Source organism: Lolium perenne, chromosome 6 (assembly GCF_019359855.2).
Source record: "Lolium perenne isolate Kyuss_39 chromosome 6, Kyuss_2.0, whole genome shotgun sequence".
Classification (NCBI taxonomy): Eukaryota; Viridiplantae; Streptophyta; class Magnoliopsida; order Poales; family Poaceae; genus Lolium; species Lolium perenne.
In genome coordinates, this window is record NC_067249.2 from 273049411 (window position 1) to 273069882 (window position 20472).

The 20472-nt window shown below is 43.1% G+C and overlaps 2 protein-coding genes across 2 annotated transcripts; both read right to left on the reverse strand.

Moving 5' to 3' along the window:
• Positions 1-2123: 2123 nt before the first annotated feature.
• Positions 2124-2740, reverse strand: LOC139832762 (uncharacterized). The gene is made up of 3 exons (XM_071822603.1): positions 2731-2740; positions 2556-2680; positions 2124-2468 (listed from the first exon to the last, which is right to left on the reverse strand). The coding sequence occupies exons 1-3, from the start codon at positions 2738-2740 to the stop codon at positions 2124-2126; spliced, it is 480 nt and encodes a 159-aa protein (XP_071678704.1).
• A 33-nt stretch (positions 2741-2773) lies between these two features.
• LOC127326792 (uncharacterized) lies at positions 2774-5792 on the reverse strand. The gene is made up of 5 exons (XM_051353585.2): positions 5636-5792; positions 5405-5553; positions 3184-3245; positions 3015-3083; positions 2774-2931 (listed from the first exon to the last, which is right to left on the reverse strand). The coding sequence occupies exons 1-5, from the start codon at positions 5774-5776 to the stop codon at positions 2825-2827; spliced, it is 528 nt and encodes a 175-aa protein (XP_051209545.2). The 5' UTR covers positions 5777-5792; the 3' UTR covers positions 2774-2824.
• Between the last annotated feature and the right edge of the window lie 14680 nt (positions 5793-20472).

Here is a 20472-nt window from a genome sequence, read left to right on the forward strand (position 1 = left end):
AATCCTCCGACTCCTTCACCTTCGCAAGATCTCCGCACCAATACCGCTCCGCTCTCACACCCAGGGGCAAGCTTGCATCCTTCTTCTTCGTCGGCCTAAAGCCTTGGTCCAAGTAAGGCACACTCATGGCAGCAAACGGTTGGCAGGAGGAAGAAGAGGGAGATAAACACCGGTAAATCAAAACAATACAGTGGTTCGATTTATAAAGAGGGACGGCGAAAAGGGTTGGCGGGAAAGGGTGGTGGGAAAGGGTTGGCGGCAAATGGTGGCGGCAAAGGGTTTGCGGGAAAGGGTTGGCGGCAAAAGGTTGGCGGGAGAAACGGGCGGGAAAATCGGTGGGAACAAAAAAAAGATCTATCGGGTATTTCTAGCCCGACAAGGGTCTGTCGGGTTAGGCCAGCCCGACAGGAACTAGTCGGGTTCCTCTGGCCCGACTTGTCCTACGAATTGGCCCGAAAAGAACTAATCGGGGTAGGCCAGCTGACATGACCCAGTCGAGATCTACTAACCCGACCAGTTCTACGACAGGGGGAGCCCACAGAATCTATACCCGTCGGGTTTCTCTAGCCTGAAAGGCCCTAGTCGGGTTAGGTGAGCCCAACGCTGTAATATTTCTAAAAATATTCAAAACATGTACTATTCGTGGAAATTTTTTTGTAAAAAAAAATCCACCCTGCTCGCTGCTCGCGGCCCCTGCTTCTTTCTCCACCGCCATCCTACATGGCGACAAACAAGGCGCCGCTGCCAGCTACAGCCTACCCACGCCAGTGCCATAGTACCAGTCGCCAGCAGAGCGCCACAACATAAGATGGCATCAGATAGTACCTCTCAATGCTTACCTACCAGTTGCGGGGAGAAAAAGGGGAGTAGGCGAGCAAAACAACTGCTACTGTTATCTGTATTTTGCAACTGTATAGCTAAGCATTAGATGATATAGCTAACATTAGATGGCATCAGATAGTATCTCTCGATGACCAGGAACCATGTAATAAGTAATTGAGCAGAACCAGTTGAGCTCCCTACTGCAAAAGTATCTACTCCCTCCGTTCATCAATATAAGACGTTTTAGCAAACTGAATTAGTGTGCTAAAACATCTTATATTTATGAACGGAGGAATATTATGTAATATATTTTCTGCTACTTTTCGTCCACTTATTCTTTACTTTGCTCCCTACATAACTATTACTCAAACATACCAATATGCATACTGTCAAAATACACACTCAAAACTAGCAACCACTGACTATTTATGCTCAAGATTACCACGCCGTGCCAACCTTCCTAGTAGGGATTAAACTGGTCATAAGAGAATGAGAAGTAGTTGGGCACAGTTTTACTTAGACATTTGATAGGTCACCAGAATGAAGGGATAGGCTACATGTTTTACTTTACAAGAAGATATAGATAGGGTTTATCTGAATGTCTAGCCAAATGCTCCAACACAAACTAGCAAATACATTAAACCACACTATTCTTACTAGGATTGAACAATCCCCAGTAATTTCTTGCTAGGAAAATATATCCTTCATATGTCCTTAAATACCTTACAGGGATACACATAAACAAACATCATAAATAGATATTTGCACATCTGAGAGAGCACTGCAGCAAGAGCTTCACCTCTACATGAGAACTTTTCCAACAAACTGGTCCAGAGGAGGAACTTGACCACCAAGAGACCAATATGGCTTGGACACAGGCCACCTGACATCCAATATTATTTATTTAATATAAGTTCACTGTTCAATAAATAGTATATGCTACCAAAAACAAATTAGCATTGGGAAACAGAACAATTACTGGTTTCTCTTTCTCTTTAGAATCTTAGGAGACAAAAAACGGCCTGCGGTGTCATCTTTTCGATGTAAGTAAGTTGGTGCTGAACAACCTAAACCAAACATATATGTCTGCAATAAGCTTGGGAGAAAAAAATACCTGTCTAACAGATTAATCCCATCCAGTAAAACTCCACTTTCATCATAAAAGTTCATGCCAATGAAACTACCATCCAAACCAATAAGGGGGCCTCCAATCCCAACCTAATACCAAAAAGAAGCACAGAAGGTTACAAGAAGTTGTACAAACTATCTACGGTACCATGTAAAAAAATGACCAGAGAAATTCACCACTTCACCTTCTTGATTTGACATGTGGACCAAAGAAGGTCTTTGCAATCAAGCTTTTTTGCCAGACCAATAGAAGGCTTGTTTTTACGCTTAGTAACAGCCTTGTATTTACCCTTCACTTCACCCATTGAGGCCATCAATAATCCATGAGATCTTCTAGTCCCACGCCCTATAGCTACTACCGACTTATTATTGCTAGACCCCTTGACACTGAAGATATCTTGTGGAGAAATAGCAGTAGTGAAATCATGTTTTAGACGGAAAACGGCAATGTTGTAAATGTCATCATACAGTTGCAGTATCCCATCCACAGAATATTTGGGCGGGAGGAACACCTCAATCTGCAACAAACATAGTGATCAGATTGAACTAATTAACCATCACCTAACTTAAAAGACCAAGAAAACTGAATAGGGTCACTCACTAACCCTCAACTTCTCATCAATCTCGCCTTCAACATCACCAGTCCTGAGAAAACTGGCCGAAGTAAGGACGAGCGGGTAGCTTCTACCTGTTATAAGCAGGCCTGTGCAAGCAAAACACCTGGTGTTACCTGCACATCATAACTTTAAGCATTAGTTAGTGAGGATAAAATACTATCACCGAAGAGCATACAACTGTAAACATCACCCTTGAATGAAGCAATTGAGACAACACTTTCGGATATTTTCTGAGCGAGTTCTTTCCCAAGTTGCTCTCAGATAGGCTTTGGCCCATAATCATAAGAGAAATCCCAAGGATACCCTTCCCAATAATGAAGTTGACCAAAATGCTCTTCATACCTACCAGCCAATCTCCCATTGACTGGTTAATTAGGACAGAAATACATAAGTCAGCAATAAACAAGTGCACAAGGGAGAAGTGAGCAATATAAAAGCACAACTTACGCTCAAACACGAGTGGCGGTGGCAGGGGATAGCCCAAGGATTGAAGAATCTTAGATTGTACCATAAATCCTGATGCAATAAGGTGTGTCATTCACATAATCAATATGGTGTGCACACTTAACAGCCAGCAGGTAACATTTAGAATGATGGCAAGCATGATAATTCACACCTGAAGGGATGACTGTTTTTACACCTTCAGGCAAAGAATATCCACGAAAGTGGGAAGTCTTACTGCAATGAAACATGTTGAATACAAGTAAAAATGTACGCATAAACCAAATTTTACAAAAGGAACAAGTATGATAAATACTTGGATATCAGCTTATAAATATTCAAAAAATGGCATGAGGATGAAGATGTCAAACAAAATGAGTCGCTTTGTCCATACTTCACTCTTGTTCGGTTAGCCAAATACACAAGCTTCAACACTGAAGCAAGAGCATTAAATTCAACACTAGTACCCACCACATATTACTATGGGAAAACTTCCAAGACTCCAATGCTTGTTAGTATCTGAAAAGTTGCTCACCTTCCAAGGGGCAATTCACACAAGAGGAGAATTTGAAAGATAAATAGATAGGCCAATCAGGGAATATACAGCATATGAATAAGCCAACTGGGAAAGATATCTTCTCTACTTTTAAAGATTGGACTTTGTGGTCATCCGTTCAGGGCCAAACCAAACAAGCCAAAACCAATAAACCAAATGGAAGGCCTTTTGAGGCTCCCACCACCACGATCCCTGCCTTCTCATATCGCCTGCTCCTCCCAGCCTGCCCAATCACCTTCCTCTTGTTGCATCCAACCTCCAATCCCTCTTCTCCTACCACCTCCAATCCCTCTTCTCCTACCACCTCCAGACTCCAATCTCCATCTGCCAGATTCAAAAACCGAATCTAAAGAACTTCACCATGTTATTCCTTCCAATCCTTTCCTCTCCGCACACCAGAACCCGCATCTACTATCGACGCGTGTTGTCTGACATCAACAAGTTAAGGTGATATAGCTGCACCGCTTTAATTACTGATTGTGTTCCATGTGTCTGTAGACAAATCGAAAGGCGCAGACTATTCTACAGACCAATTAGCACATAGTTTTGTGTTTCTAATGAAGCTAGGTTTCTGGATAGTTTATATTAACTTGTTTTTTGGATTTGACCATGCAGTCTTCCATTTGCACTCTTGAGGATGTGGATGATATCAAGGAAGGAAAGATTAGTATTACTTCCGTGAGTGCATATAGCATCCTCGGACAGTTTGCTGGATAGGTAGTCTCGGGTGGAGGCCATCGTATTGAGAGACTAGATATATCTGCTGTTGTGGATAATAAAACATAGATAACAAAAATGTAATGTGCCATACGTTTCTGATTGAGCTGAAAGTGAAGTGGGCATGGGTTCTCTACTTCTCTTAATTTGAAGTTACACTACACATTCCAGCACATGCTGAGATAGTGGCTAAGGCAGTAGGTTAAGTCCACTGGAGGCAGTACTGGTTCGTCTTTTATTGCTTCAATTTGTAAGTTTGAAAATGCATCTTGTGGGCAACAGATGGGCTGATCTGCAAATTTTCAAACCAAAAAATTGAACTACATATGGAACCTGAGGGGAGTGGTCAATACTTCTTGGCATTGGATCGACATGCATAGTAAGATCCAAAATGTGAAAAAAAAACAAGTTGCTGCCTTCTTGGACAAGCAGCAGGCAATAGTTCCTTACACGGTCATGCTAGTCTAAGAAAAATAAGCTACTGCAGCTTAATTTTTTAGATTTTTAGTCCTTCCATTGGCATGTAATAAACAGGAATATTAGTATTTGACACTAAGAACAGATATTTCTAGCTCAGCAAGATTTAGTGTCATGGATGACTTATGCTTTCTCATATAGTGAGAACTAATTTCACTTGAAGTCTAATACCTAACTGTAACTTGAGACAAATCATATCGGAATTCACATGCTTGATTAGCTATATTGAGGTCAAGCTTGGCAAGCTTTGAGGCTTTGAAGGTTCTCATTTGAGGAGCTTGATTAGCTATATTGAGGTCAGACATTTCATGAGGCTCTATATAGAGAGGAGACATCAAGCAGAGGCTAAGCCCATTGCCAATTGCAGTGGGACGAAGGTGGCCACTGCTGTGTGTCATCAACAAGAATTGCACAGCAATTTGCTGGAGTGGCCCCTAGGGGTGGACATGGAAGAGAGGAGGAAGAAATGTAGCCAGGAGCAAGGGAGCCCCTGATTGGGTTTGTCACCAGAGAAGGAGGAAGACAAGTTTGTTGAAGCCAGAGTTTGTGCATGCATGGAACCTAATCAAATTAAAGTTTTTGTATGTTTTCTGCCCGGCCGATTTACTAGTGGCTCATAAATATTAGACTTGTGCAGGAGATATGCCTGGTTATCAGAAGAAGACGCTTCAACCATTCATGAAGTTCCTTCGTTGGTAGCAAGGTGATCCTGCCTTCACAACTTCCAATGATAAGCCCAGCAATGTGCCCAGATCCACCAGGAGCAAAATACATAACTGGCCCTCCAAGTCCACTCTAGTAGAAGTGTCAGGGATTAGAAAGGAAAAAGTTCACACATATCATGCCAAAAGTAAGAAAAACAAATCCAAGAGAGTACCTCTGTTATCTTACAATTGACCGACACAAGGCCTTTATCCTTGAAAACAGGATGAGAACATTTGGCACCCATCAAAGTGTCATCATTGGCACAGCCAAATGCAAATACCTTATTATTTAATGTGCCTCGGGGCAGGCGCATAGGTTTACATGTATCCATAGTGTAGACAATATTGAGGCTAAAAGACGTGACCATGGCAATATTGTCATCATATAGTCCCAAGAACCCATGTAGAATTTTAGTATCAGAAGTATACACTTCAATCTACAGTGAGAAAACCCTCAGTACAACATCACAGAATGATTGACCCCAATTAGCTTAAAGATAAAGGAAACAAAATAAATAGGAAAACAGTGAGTTGATGCACCAACCCTCAAATTATCATCTCTGGTTCTGTTATCCTCAAATTTGCGGGCCAAACGCGCCGAAGTCACAAATATATTATGGTGATCTTGTATATTACCATGCCGGTGGCGTACAGCTGTTCTGGAGCATGCATATACCATCACCTTGTCTGCACAGGATCTCATTAACTGGTACCGAATGAGTAAGATTTTGGAAAAGAATAGATAAGCTTATGCATATAGCAGAATAATCACCATTGAACAAAGCAATTGAGACAACACCGTGTCTCAAAAGTGAATCTGAAATTTCCTTAAGGCTGTCAGGGTCACCAAATTTTTCGGGTTTGAATGGAGCATCCATCATCTTTTCCCTCAGCTCATCCCTGTATCGCTTTCTCACAGCTTCACGCTCCTTTGTCATAGATAGTTCCACTAATTAAAAAGAACATGCATGATAAACGGGCACATGGTGAGTGCTCTAGCAGTTAATTAGAGTGTGCAACAGCAGCAAGAAAGCTCAAAAATAAATCCAGAACTCACATTTAAACTTCTTTAAGTAGGGTTCCATCCCACTGCTGCTGCTCTCCTCCCTGCCGGTCACTTTTATCTATGGCCTCTGCAGTCCTGAAACATAAAATATCTCAGGCAACATGTACCTATTTAAATAAATAAAACAAACATGACGAAATTTCAGAGTGATCAAGTGTGCAAAATTTTGTGTAGAACTACAAGGAAAAGTAAAGCATGGATTTCTTATTTTGAAAAGATCTCAAGGATAAGAGTGAGAATAAGTTTTCATAAATATTCACTTGATTTGTTTTGAAACTAAGTTTTTCAGACGTCCATTCTAACTAGGGTCTCCTAAGGTCAAACAATGGCTCTGATACCAACTTGTCAACACCCGGATTCTTAAGTCCAGATGCCTATTATGCCATACATCGCAATCCCAGGAATATTGTTTTTGCGAGACATAATAGATTGATATCACAGAACATCATTCATTACAAACCATAATTGTCTTACATCAAAGGATCACATGATCCAGTCTTACAATAACAGTTGATCTAATGATCAAATACAAAACACACAGCGGAAGAAACGTAGTAGCGGTCCATCTGTTCCACAGGCAACGCTTGACGTCAGGAGTAGTCCTAGTTATCATAGACGTCCTGCTGTCCATCCTCTTGGTACTGGTTCTCCTCTTCATAGTCTGGCCATTTGAATAGCCAGGGACAAAGCCATGAGTACTTTAAAGTACTCGCAAACTAATACTAGTGTAAGCACTATCAACTATAGTAAGGGGGTTCTAAGCTCTAGGTTCATTTGCATAAAGCCAGTTTTATTTCATAAGCACTTAGTAGTAAAAGACTCTTATTTGCCTAACTAACTCAAGTGGGAACATTAATGTCATTCCCACAACTCTGTTGTGATCAAGTCAAATTCACCTTTCAAGTCACTAGTCATATGTCACATTTTGAAAATTGTCTGATGACGGAACAGTATGGCCTTTCCAATCGTCCATAACCGTGGACACGGCTATTCGAATAGTTTTACACTCTGCAGAGATCGCACACTTTTGCCACAACATTTGCAATAATCCGTCAGGGGTAACTGGCCCTAATTTATCACACTCAGTGTGCGGACTACCAACCATAACCTTTCACTTACATACCCTAGTACAGGCACCTCTCCCCATGAGCTTGGCCTCCCAGCCATGGCAAACCGCCATCCTGGGAACTGCACAGGGCTTGGGTAGGACATTCACCTCATTTCACGTCATTTCACTTTCAACGGAGGCAGCCTCGGCATAACCCCTATGACGCTTGTTTAGAGGGAACCCATACTAAAGCACATAAATTTCTAGTTAAGCCCTACCCATGATCAGGTATTGTGGGGGTACTTTAAAATTGGAATGGTATCGCATCCGAACCCAACCATCAGTTTTTGTAAAATTCACCATGTCATTCACAAGTCATATTCACCTTCAAAATCTCTCCATAGAATGACTCATCATTCCAAGGTTTTCAAAGTCATTTGATTCACATGTTTCCCATCTAGAGTAGTCAATTTTAGTTTAGCACTAGCAACTAGCCATGAGGGGTGCTAACTAACTTGTAGTTCTCTAAGCTAACTTTGATACTCTTGTAATACTTCATATCTAGACCAAAGTGAACTATGAACCAAATAAACTTTGATAAACCAAAGTAAAGCTTGTAAGAATAAAACTTGGGATTGGATCCTTAAACACAAGGTAAGATTGCAATGATGCCTTGCTCTAGTAGAGCTTTGCATTAGGGTAGCTTGGTAATAGCTTGCAATAATATACCTTGCCTTGAGTGGTGTAGTGATCACAGTGTTCTTCTTCTTCCTCGTAGAAGACCTCCTCCTCTTCGAAGCCTTCGGTACTAGCGTCTATAAACGGATACGAGGTATACAATCACCAAACAATTCTTAAGCACTAGACTTAACACACAAAAAGGGATCACACAAGCTATTCTAGCATCACCACTTTATTATTATGGTGGTGGGTTTTGTTTTCTTTTTAAGAAAAATAATTTCCTCTCATTGAAAATATTTATTAGATTTTCTATTTATTTCCTTTGAGAAGCAATTTCCTCTCATTGAATCTTGTTAAGATTTAATCTCCTCAAATAATAAAGTATGAGTACATGTTGACCAAGGTCAACACTTTATATTTACAATTTGGGAAAATGATTTAAATGAGATAATGCATCTCATACAATTTAAATACTACTATGGAGCCATTTAATATTCTCAAGTAATAACATATGAGGTCATGAAGTCTAATGTCATCACCTCACATTGAATTACTTAGAAATGTGATTTAAATGAGGTGCTACACCTCATAGATTAAAAATCCTAAATTTGAGAATAATTTAAATGGGCTAGTAATGACTACATAGCCATTATTTGATTCTAGCCCATGATCATCTGAAACAACTATATCATATTTTTGCATAAACAATTAGAGTTTTTGAAATGTGAATTATGAGAGTTTGAATCACCTCAAAATTCATTATGGTTGATTTTTAATAATTGTTTGAAATTTGAAAACCTACTGCCTTGTTATTTTTATTACATGAGTTCTACAACAAATCTAGGGTTGAGACCAGTGGGGTTTGATAGAGAATTTCCTAAGCTTTCCAGAACTATAAAATTCATCAAATTTGGCTCGGTGGATTTTGTTCTATTTAAATTTGAATCAAGCACCAGTATTCAAATTTGGGTTAAATTGATTTAAACGAATTCAAACGAAATGGGCGCGCGGGAAAACTAAACGGGCCGGCCCAACTATGCTCAAGTGCGCAGCGGGCCGCTTGACAGCGGACCCCACATGTCAGCGGGTCTTTATTTACCGAAACGGTACGCGTGCGGAGAGCCACAGGATTAGAGTAGGATCGGACGGTGCACATGCATCATCGTCTCCGGCGAGAGGGGGTACTGGCCCCGGCGAGGGTAGGCGGTTGGCGGCTCACCGGTGCTCCGGCGATCGTCGGCGAGGTGCTGCAGTGACGTTGTGGATGACGGCGATGCTCCAGGTACAAGCAGCAGCTCCTGGGGTGGCGCCTAGCGTCATCTTCTTCCGCGGCGGCTCCACGGCACTCCGGTGAGAAATTGGCTAGCTACGGTGCAAATTGGGGCGAGGCGAGGATAGAGGAGGATCAGAGATGAGAGGAGAAGCGAGTGGTGTGAGGAACTGAGGCGGGGGTGGCCTCCTTTTATAGATGCGAGGAGGTGCCGAGGCGCATGGATGCAGTCGACCATGGCGATGGCGTTTGGAGCGGCGAAGGGGCAAGGCGAGGTTGGCGTGAGGTTGCAGGCATCATGGCGATGCTCGAGGGCGTGCTAGCGCAGAGAAAAGGGGACGGGAGCGTGCGGGCGACGTCGTCGTCCGTGCGGTACTGCGGCGGAGATCCGCGATGATGGCGATGGCGACAGTGCCTGGGCGGGGAAAAGGAGGTGTCTAGGAGGGAGCTGGTGCGTAGGCGAGTGCGCGTGCGAGAGGAGAAAGCGAGGGGAGGACGGACGCGACGGGGCGAGGCGGCGTACTGGCGCATCCAGTGGCATGTCTGGGCGTCACTGGGTGCGTCGCGTTCTGGGCTCTGTCTTGTTCTCCTTGGCCAATGGCGTGTATCAGTAGGTTTAGTAGAGAGAGGGGAAGCTCCAGGACATGGTTGAGGTGAGAGGAGAGGGCAGGGTGATGAGTGGCATGGTGGAGTGGCATGGTACACGGCATGGCAAGGTTTGGTCCAATCCCTCATGTGATCATTGCTTCCAAGTGCATGGTTTGGTCCAGGGGGTGTAGAAGTACATGGATGATCACAATTCATCTCTGGTTTAGGCCAAAATCCAATGGATATAAGCATGTATGATCAAACCAGATTCATGCCTGCCAAGTGTTCGATGAAATGGCCGCATGAGATTTGAATTTGAATTTTGCCAAACTTTTTCTTGGGTGTGATTCAATTAATGTTTGGCACACAGTGGTGGTGTTGGTTTGCAAAATGGACAAGGTTTTGTGAAATCCAAAAATGTGTATGATCTAGTTTCTGTTTCAATGTTGCCACTTGGCATGCTTATATTAAGCAATTGAGACAGAGTCAACAAGGTTGGTCAACACAAAAAGTGTTCACCTTTATGTGCTCTTGGATGAGGAGAAAAGAGTTGGGAGGGTTTGGTTTAAGATTTGCTTAATACAAAGGCTCAAAGTGGGTAACATGTTAATAGTGGCAGATTTGACCATTATCACATGCAACTTGTTTTTGAATTTTCTTTTGCTTTGATTTGGGTTTCTCTGATTCAAAAGTGATTGTTATTGGTTTATTGATGTTTCCCAACCATCTCCACAAAGTAGAAATGGCTTAGGCCAAGATTTGAAAAAATGGCTTTTTGCTCTCATATGTCTTTTTCTTTTATTTCCCTCTTCTTTGGTTTTGTTTCTTTTTGACCTCAAAGAGCAAGGCTTAGGGTTTAGTTAGTGTTAGGTTGGGTTTAACAATGGTTCATAACCATTTGGTAAAGTAAAAATGGCATAGTCCATTATTTGTAATTATGGCTATATGCCCACATATGCTTTTTCCTTTTCTTTTGTTTTCTTTTTATTTGTTCCTCTTTGGTGTTGAAAAGGGTAGGGTTTAGGGTTTACAAACATGTTCAATACATCAAACAAACTATCATGGCAAAAGTCACAATATTTAGGTATGAGTACTATGCATATCTAGAACTTCAATAAAGTTTTTGTTTGTTCCAATTTTTGGAAAAAGGAAATTTGTATTTCTTCTTTGTTTTAAAATTTGGGATGTTACACATATATTACATATTATTGAAATATACTACACTAGACAAAATATTACAACATATTACATACAAAAATATACCAAGTTATATGTATATACAAGTATAAAATGGGGGATAGCGGGAAACGGGGATGGGGACACCTTTTAATCCTCATCCCCATTTTAGATAGCGGGGATCATAGTTCCTCATACCCGTCCCCTAATAGATGAATTCCCCACGGGTTTGCGGGGAACGGGACCCATTGCCATCCCTAATTGTGCTGCATACAAACTGAAGGGGTTTTGACCAATGCATGCCTTTTCTATGAAGGTTTTCTCGCTCTCTCGCCATCCACATTGGTCGCAGTGCTCGATAAATTTACCTCTATAACCCAGTATGACTGGTCTTTAAGAGCACTGGGTGAAAAGGCGAGATTCGCCTCGCTGGTTCCATGGCGTCCTGGTATAACATGGCCGGTGCGGTAGACTTGGAGTCTTTTTTTTTCTACGATAAGCATGCACGTGCAATGCATAACTCGTCAGTTGATTTTTTTAAACGGAGGCAAAAGCTTTGCCTCTATCTAAAAGTAGAGTTTTTTGACATTTACAAGGGAGCAACAAGGCTCCGAACCCATGAGCATAAAATGAAACTACTCTCCCAGCATACCGTTGCTCAATAATTTCACGCCCGCGGTAACCCAAAGAAGTGCATCATTCTTCATATTAGCAAGAAGAATGGTAGGCGGGGCTGACATGTTGTGGAAGACATTTGCATTCCGCTCATTCTAAATGGCCCAACTAACAAGCATCGTAATGAGAGTTCACAAAAAAAAGCATCATAATTTAAGCCATAGCCTTGTGATTTGGGGTGTAGGGGCTAGACATGGCGATCCATCATTCCATGATTGAGAGATCATTAGTCCATTCAACTAGGTTGATGCGGTGACCCAGCATACCATTGCATGTTGTAGTACGCAAGTCGTTGACATAACACCAATGAAACACCGTTCCACTGGTATTACATCCCTCAGAGTGGTACAACAGAAACATCGCGGGTCCAATGTATGACTATAGAATTACCACTCCGACTCTTTACAAAAGATCATCACAACCTCCTAGTTACAATGAGGTGAACTGCAAATAGAACTCCAAAAAGAATAACTCGTTGACTAGACGATGACTAGATCTACCTTTGTCACTATCTAGCTTGCTAATGAAACTACATTGAACACTAACTATTTAGGTTCTAGGATTAGGGAATTGGTTCCCTTCTACTCCTAGTCTATGTTTCCACCATGTCTTCGTTGATTGATTTCTGATCCTTGTAGTAGTTGTCTCCTCCATCTTCGAGTTCCACGGGAGATTCTCCTTCAGGGTCTCAACATCTAAGCAAGGGGTTTAGAATGAACGGATGAGTACGAGCGTACTCAGCAAGTTCAATATATATAGGAATATGTGTTTCATACACTAACTATAGCCTTGGACCAAGGGTCGTTTGGCTAATGCAAGTTTTTTTAAACATTTCTTCAAAATGTTGATTTTATTCTGAAAAAATACACCCGTCAGCCTTCACAGGGTGTCTAGAACTTCAAGGAGTTCCTTTCCTCCCGCGTTCGCAGTTCCTTCCCAGAACAGGGAGTGACAAGCCACAATTCAATACACTCTGCAGATGTGCGTTACTTTTCCCATGAGAGATTCTTATCCTTGTTGCCAGTCGGACAGCTTATTCCCGTCCACACTTTCTTGGTATGGGCCCAGTATATGGTCCATGCCAATCACTGCTCTTCTCCACGATCCTGCATACCTACCCTTTTGTAAGTCCGTCCTCCCATTTATCATATAGGTAGGCTGTTCCGGACCTAAGTCCTCCCCTTTACCATATAGATAGACTGTTCCGGACAACCCTTAAATCCTTCATAGACAAGCTAGTAAGTTTGTCCTCCCCTTTATGCTATAGGTAGTCTGTTCCGGACCTAAGTCATTGTCAACACCCGGATTTTTACGTCCAGATGCCTATTATGCCATACATCGCAATCCCAGGAAGATTGTTGTTGCGAGACATAACAGTTGATATCATAAGTCATCATTCATTACAAACCATAGTCGTCTTACAGATAGAGATCACATGATCCCAAATTACACAAATAGTTGATCTAATGATCAGCGAACATATTACATAGCGGAAGCGTAGTAGTGGTGGACCATCAAATCCACAGGCCAACGCTTGACGTTAGAAGATTCCTAGTTGTCGTAGACGTCCTGCTGGCCGTCATCTTGATACTGCTGTTCCTCTTCATAGTCTGGCCATTTGAATAGCCAGGGACACAGCCGTGAGTACTTTAAGGTACTCGCAAACTAATACTAGTGTACGTCCTATCAATCTTATGAAGGGGTGTTAAGCTCTAGGTTTATTTGCAGAAAGCCAATTATATTTCGTAAACCTTTAGAAAAAAAATACTCTTCTCTTGCTAACTAACTCAAGTGGGAACATTAGTGTCATTCCCACAACTCAGTTGTGATTCAAAGATCAAGTCACCATTCAAAACATCATTTTTTGAGAAAACATCTGACAACGGAACAGTATGGCCTTTCCAATCGTCCGTAACCATGGACACGGCTATTCGAATAGATTTACACTCTGCAGAGGTTGTACTCTTGTGCCACAACATTTGATTACATCCGTCAGGGATAACCCTGAATCATCGTAACTCAGTACGCGGATCATCAACCATAACCTTTCACTTACATACCCTAGTATAGGTACCTCTCCCCATGAGCTTGGCCTCCCAGTGAAGACACACCGTTAGCCTGGGAACTGCACAGGGCTTGGGCCGGACATTCACCTTATTTCACATCATTTCACTTTTAACGGAGGCAGCCTCGGCATAACCCCTATGGTGCTTGTTCAGAGGGAACCCATACTAAAATACATAAACTTCCAGTTACGCCCTACCCATAATCAGGTATTGTGGGGGTACTCAAAAATTGGAATGGTATCGCATCCGAACCCAACCATCAGTTTTTGTCAAAATCACCCTATCCTTCACAGGTCATATTCACCTTCAAAACTTTCAATAGAATGACTCATCATTCTAAGGTTTCAAAATCCTTTCACAGTTCCCATCTAGAGTAGTCAATTTGATTTGTTAGCACTAGCAACTAGTCCTGAGGGGTGCTAACTAAATTGTAGCTCTTCTTAGGCTAAGTTTGATACTCTTGTACTACTCTAAACTTAGACCAAAGTTAACTATAAAAGTAAGCTTTAATAAACAAGGTAAAAGCTGGTAAGGAGAAAGCTTGGGGGAATGGATCACGAAGCTTAAAGTAATAGGGAAGTGTGCCTTGCTCGGGTAGAGCTTGGCACGGGTGCAAGAATATTAGCTTGCCTTGGTTGGGGTAGTGATCATAGTTCTCTTCTTCCTCTTCTTGGTAGAAGCCTTCCTCTTCTTGGTATTCTCCGGTACTAGCGTCTAAAAACGAATACGAGATACGATCACCCAACAAAGTTCATGAGCTACACTAAGCACACACAAAAAGGGGTTCACACAACTATGCTAACATTCCACACTTACTAGCATGTGTGTTGACTTGGTTTTCTTTTTAAGAGAAAAAAAATTTCTCTCATTACATATGTAGATGATAGTTTCCATTTAGCTCTTTGAGGAAATAATTTCCTCTCATTGAATCTTCTTAAGATTTAACTTCCTCAACAATCATGCATGAAATCATGTTGACCTGAGTCAACCATTCATCATCATTATTTGGGAAAATGATTTAAATGAGGTAGAATACCTCATACTATATAACAATACTAATTATGATTTAATATCACCAAGTATTTTCATGTGAGAGCATTTAGACCAGGGTCACAACTTCATATGAAAGTACTTGGGACAAGATTTAAATGAAGCAAAACACTTCATATGATTTTCACAATAGTTTTGGACAATATCACTTGACTAAACTAGCCATATAGTCCTTTATTTAAGCTAGGCCATGATCACTCAAAGTAACCACACCATATTTTTGCAGAAACAATTAGTGTAAGTGAAAAGTGAGCTATGAGAGTTGAAATCAACTTAATATCATTTTTGGTTGATTTTTAATAATTATTTGAATGTGCAAAAGTCCCTGCCTTATTCTTTTTCTCACATTATTTCTACAAAGAATCTCACAGTGAGACCAGTGGGGTTGTGTAGATCTTTTTCTTAGCTTTCCAACAATATAAAATTCACCAAATTTGGTTGGGCCAATATGAATCTATGAAATTTTGAAAATGGAGCCAGTATTGAATTTGAATTAAACAGAAATTCGAGATTTGAATAGGTGGGCCGCGCGGGAAAACTAAACGGGCCGTTTTCAAATTGAATAGACAGAGTCCAGCCCACGCACGCGTGGGCTGTCTGACGGTGGGCTCCACCCGTCAGCGACTGTTTAACACCGAAACGGTACGGGGCTTGTGGAGCGTTGGATTAGATGGCGATCTAACGGCTCTAGGTCATCGTCGTCGCCGGCGAGAATAGGCTACTGGCACGGCGGCGCTAGGGGGTCGGAGGGCTCACCATGGCTCCAGCGAGGGTGGGCAGTGTGCTCGGTGAAGTGGTGGACGACGGCGAACTCCCTGGTACCGGCGGCGTCTCCAACGGTGGCCGAAATCGACGGCGAGCTTCCGCGGCGGCGTGCGGCAGTGATGTGGCGATTGAGCGGCGGCAGTGGCTAATGTCGACGGTGGAGTGGCTCAGGCAGTCGAGGGAGAGGAGGGGAGTGTTGCGGTGTGCTCAGATCGTCGAATGGGGGCTTCTATTTATAGGCGAGCAAGGGCACCGTGGTGCTGCGGCGAACTCGACATGGGCGCGGGCTCTCCGGCGGTTTAGCGAGCTAGGCGAGGGCGTGGCGGTGTTCAGTGCGTCACGGTGGTCCTCTGGGTGGCGACAGGTAGCGTAGGCGGTGCCTAACACGGTCGGGGCGCGGCAAGGTCTGGCGGCGTCTGCGGCGGGATTTCTTCTCCGTCTCCGGCGGCGGCGGTCACGGGTCGTGGTCGTGTCCATGTCTGGCGGCTTCGTGGTCGTGCGGTGAAGCTCAACTCGTCGAGAGAGGGACCAGAGGAGGCGCGAGGTGGCCAGGCGACAGGTGGCCAGTGGGTGTCCGTGGCGCGCGCGCGTGACGCCATTGGCATGGCCTGGCCGTTCTGGGCGCGCGTTGTCCGGCGGCTGTCGTGCTCCTCCTCGACCAGGGCGTGTGTAGGCGGTTGCAGTAGGGCGAGGTGGCGCTCAATGGCAAGGTGGCCGTGGCTGGTGAGGGAAGGAGAAGAGGGGTGGTGTCCATGTGGAACATGGCCGGCATGGCCATGTCCATGCCATGCATAGCTCCTCTCCTAGGGTTCCTATGCCAGGGTTTGATGGAGAGGGGACCAAGGGACAGGTAGGAAGCAAGTGGTGGAGTTAGGGTTAGGCAAACACTATTCCAAATAGTGTTTGGATTTGAGCCTATTTGCAAATTTCAAATTCTTGCCAAATTTGTTCTAAGCAATGGGGTTCTAAAATTTGAAATTGGTTGATTTGGATTAGTTGCCAATGACCAGAGACTCACAATGGTGGTGGTGGCATTGCAAAAATAAAAGAAAAAAGCAAAATTTGCAAAGTGTGAGATTGTTGAAATTGTTAAAAAGTCTCAACTTTGCATGAGCATGGTTTTTGATCCAGGATGAATTTGATATGGTGGTCTTTACAAAAGTTGTTCACCTTGATGTGCACTTGGATGAGGTGCAAAGAGTTGGAGAAGTTTAGTTTGAAAATCTCAAAATACAAGGGCTCAAAGTAGTGATCAGACTAGAATTGTCAAATTTGACCATTAGTGCATGTGAGCACTATTTGAGTTCAAACTTGATTTGATTTGAGTTTTCTTAAATTCCAAATGTTGTAATAAGTGTTTGGTATCATATTACAAATAATGGTGAAAATCAAATTGGCCTAGGGTAAAGATTTTTAAAAATGGCATAGCCATATGTGAGGGTTTTAGGGTTTTTCTTATTTGATTTCTTTTCTTTTTCTTTAATTTGAAATGTGATCTTTTCTTGATCCATTTAGGGTTTTAGGGTTTAGCACATAAGCACAATAACAATCATCATGGCATATCACACAAAAATGCACAAGTCCTATACATAGCACTATATGCAAATACAAGTTTTTGTTGGTTCCAAATTTTGGATAATTGAAATTCTTCTTCTTCCTTTATTTGAAATTTTGGGATGTTACAAACCCTTCCCCTTACAAAAGATCTCGTCCCGAGATCTTAAAGAAAAATTAGGTACTAAAGAGATCTGGGTACTCCTTCTTCATGTCGTCTTCTCGCTCCCAAGTGGCTTCGTCTTCGGTATGGTTACTCCACTGTATCTTCAGAAACTTGATACTCCTGGTGCGGGTGGTTCTGAAAGCTTCTTCCAGTATGCGAATCGGCACTTCGCGATACGTCAAGTCCTTGTTGATATCCACCGATCTATGATCGATGTTCTTGAACACTTCGGTCTTCTCGGGCACTTCTAGACACTTCCGGAGTAATGAGATGTGAAACACGTCGTGCATAGCCGACATTTCGTCTGGTAGCTCCAGTTGATAAGATACTTCTCCTCGGCGGCTCAGAACTTTGAAGGGTCCGACATATCGGGGTGCAAGCTTTCCTTTCAGCTGGAATCTCTGCATTCCTTTCAGGGGGGATACTTTGAGATAGACAAAATCTCCGATCTCGAAGGTCATCTCTCGGCGTCTCTTGTCGGCGTAGCTCTTCTGTCTTGATTGCGCAGTTTTGAGGTACTCGCGGATCTTGTGCACTTTCTCTTCGGCTTCACGAAGAACATCTGGCCCGAAGACTTGGCTTTCTCCGACTTCCGACCAATTCAGAGGGGTACGGCACTTCCTTCCGTACAGGGCTTCAAAGGGGGCCATCTGTAAGCTGGCTTGGTAGCTGTTGTTGTAAGAGAATTCTGCGTAAGGCAGGCAGTCTTCCCACTTGGATCCATATTCCAGTACACATGCTCTCAACATGTCTTCAAGGATCTGGTTGACTCTTTCCGTCTGTCCATCGGTCTGCGGATGATAGGCGGTGCTGAAATTCAGCCGGGTTCCTAGTCCTTCATGCACTTTCTGCCAGAATCTTGAGGTGAATTGAGATCCTCTATCTGACACAATTGACTTCGGGGTTCCGTGCAGGGCGACTATCCTGGAGATGTATAACTCAGCTAACTTTGGGCCTTGGTATGTGGTCTTGACGGGGATGAAATGGGCTACCTTGGTTAATCTATCGACAACTACCCAGATTGAATCATTTCCTTTGCTGGATTTGGGCAAACCAGTGATAAAGTCCATTCCTACCGAGTCCCACTTCCATTCCGGAATCTGCAGTGGCTGCAGCAATCCTACGGGTCGTTGATGTTCCGCCTTGACTCTCTAACAGATATCACACTTGGCGATGTAGCTTCCAATTTCTCTCTTCATTCCGTGCCACCAGAATTGTTCCTTCAAGTCTTGATACATCTTGGTTCCTCCGGGATGAATGCAGTAAAGGGTGTCATGGGCTTCTTTCAGGATGACTTGCTTCAACTCAGAATCTGCTGGCACACATAGGCGTCCGTTGTACCAAAGAACTCATGCTTCATCTTCGGTGAATCCAGGTGCTTTCCCTGCAGCTATTTGGCTCTTGATTCCGTTGATGCTATCATTTCCCTTCTGGGCTTCCTTGATCTGGCTAATCAGGGTAGGCTGAAGCTCTATGCTGGCTAGGTATCCTTCACTAACTAGCTCCAGTCTAAACTGCTCAAATTCTTGATATAAGCTAGGTTGCTCTTCTGCGATCATGGAGTTCAACTGACACGGCAGTCTACTCAGGGCATCCGCTACCACATTGGCCTTGCCGGGGTGGTAGTGAATTTCCATATCATAATCCTTGATTAATTCTATCCATCTCCTCTGCCTCATATTCAGCTCCTTCTGGGTGAAAATGTACTTCAGGCTCTTGTGATCCGAATAGATCTCGCATCGATTACCCATGAGATAATGACGCCAAACTTTCATGGCTAAGACTACGGCTGCAAGCTCTAAGTCATGGGTTGGATAATTCTGCTCATGTTGCTTCAGTTGTCTTGAAAGGTATGATATCACTTTGCCCTCTTGCATCAGCACACATCCAAGACCAATCTTGGAAGCGTCACAGTACACATCAAATGGCTTGGTGATGTCTGGCTGAGGTCAATCTGCTCTTGAGCTGCTGGAAACTATCTTCACATTTATCCGTCCATTCAAACTTCTTGTCTTTCTTCAACAATTGAGTCATGGGTCTTGCTATACTTGAAAATCCTTCTACAAATCTGCGGTAATATCCCGCTAATCCAAGAAATGCACGGACCTCGGTCTGAGTGGTTGGGGCTTTCCATTCGGTAACGGTCTTGATCTTTGCGGGGTCTACGGAAATTCCTCCTGCAGACAAGATATGTCCCAGGAATCCTACTTCCTTCAACCAAAACTCACATTTGCTGAACTTAGCGTACAACTGATGGTGTCTAAGGGTTTCTAGGACAATCTCCAAATGTTGCTCATGTTCTTCTTCGGATTTGGAGTAGATCAGGATGTCGTCGATGAAAACAACGACAAATTTGTCCAAAAAGTTCATGAAGATCTTATTCATGAGGTTCATGAAATAAGCAGGGGCATTGGTTAATCCAAATGACATGACGTTGTACTCATACAACCCATATCTGGTGGTAAAGGCAGTCTTGGGGATATCCGTTGAACGAATCTTCAATTGATGGTAACCAGTCCTAAGATCAATCTTAGAGAACACTCTGGCACCGGTCAGTTGATCAAACAGGTCTTCTATCTTGGGTAAGGGGTACTTGTTCTTGATGGTGACATCGTTAAGCTTACGGTAATCCGTACATAAACGAGTGGCACCGTCCTTCTTATCCACAAACAAAACTGGTGATCTCCAGGGTGAGGCACTTGGTTGGATCAAACCTTTGGCTAACATATCATCCAGTTGCTTCTTCAGCTCCACTAGTTCTGTCGGGTTCATACTATAGGCTCTCTGGGCTATAGGGCCTGTTCCAGGGATTAACTCAATGATAAACTCGATATCCCGATCTGGGGGCATACCGGGTAGATCATCTGGAAACACATCAGGGTATCGACAGACGACCCTGATCTGA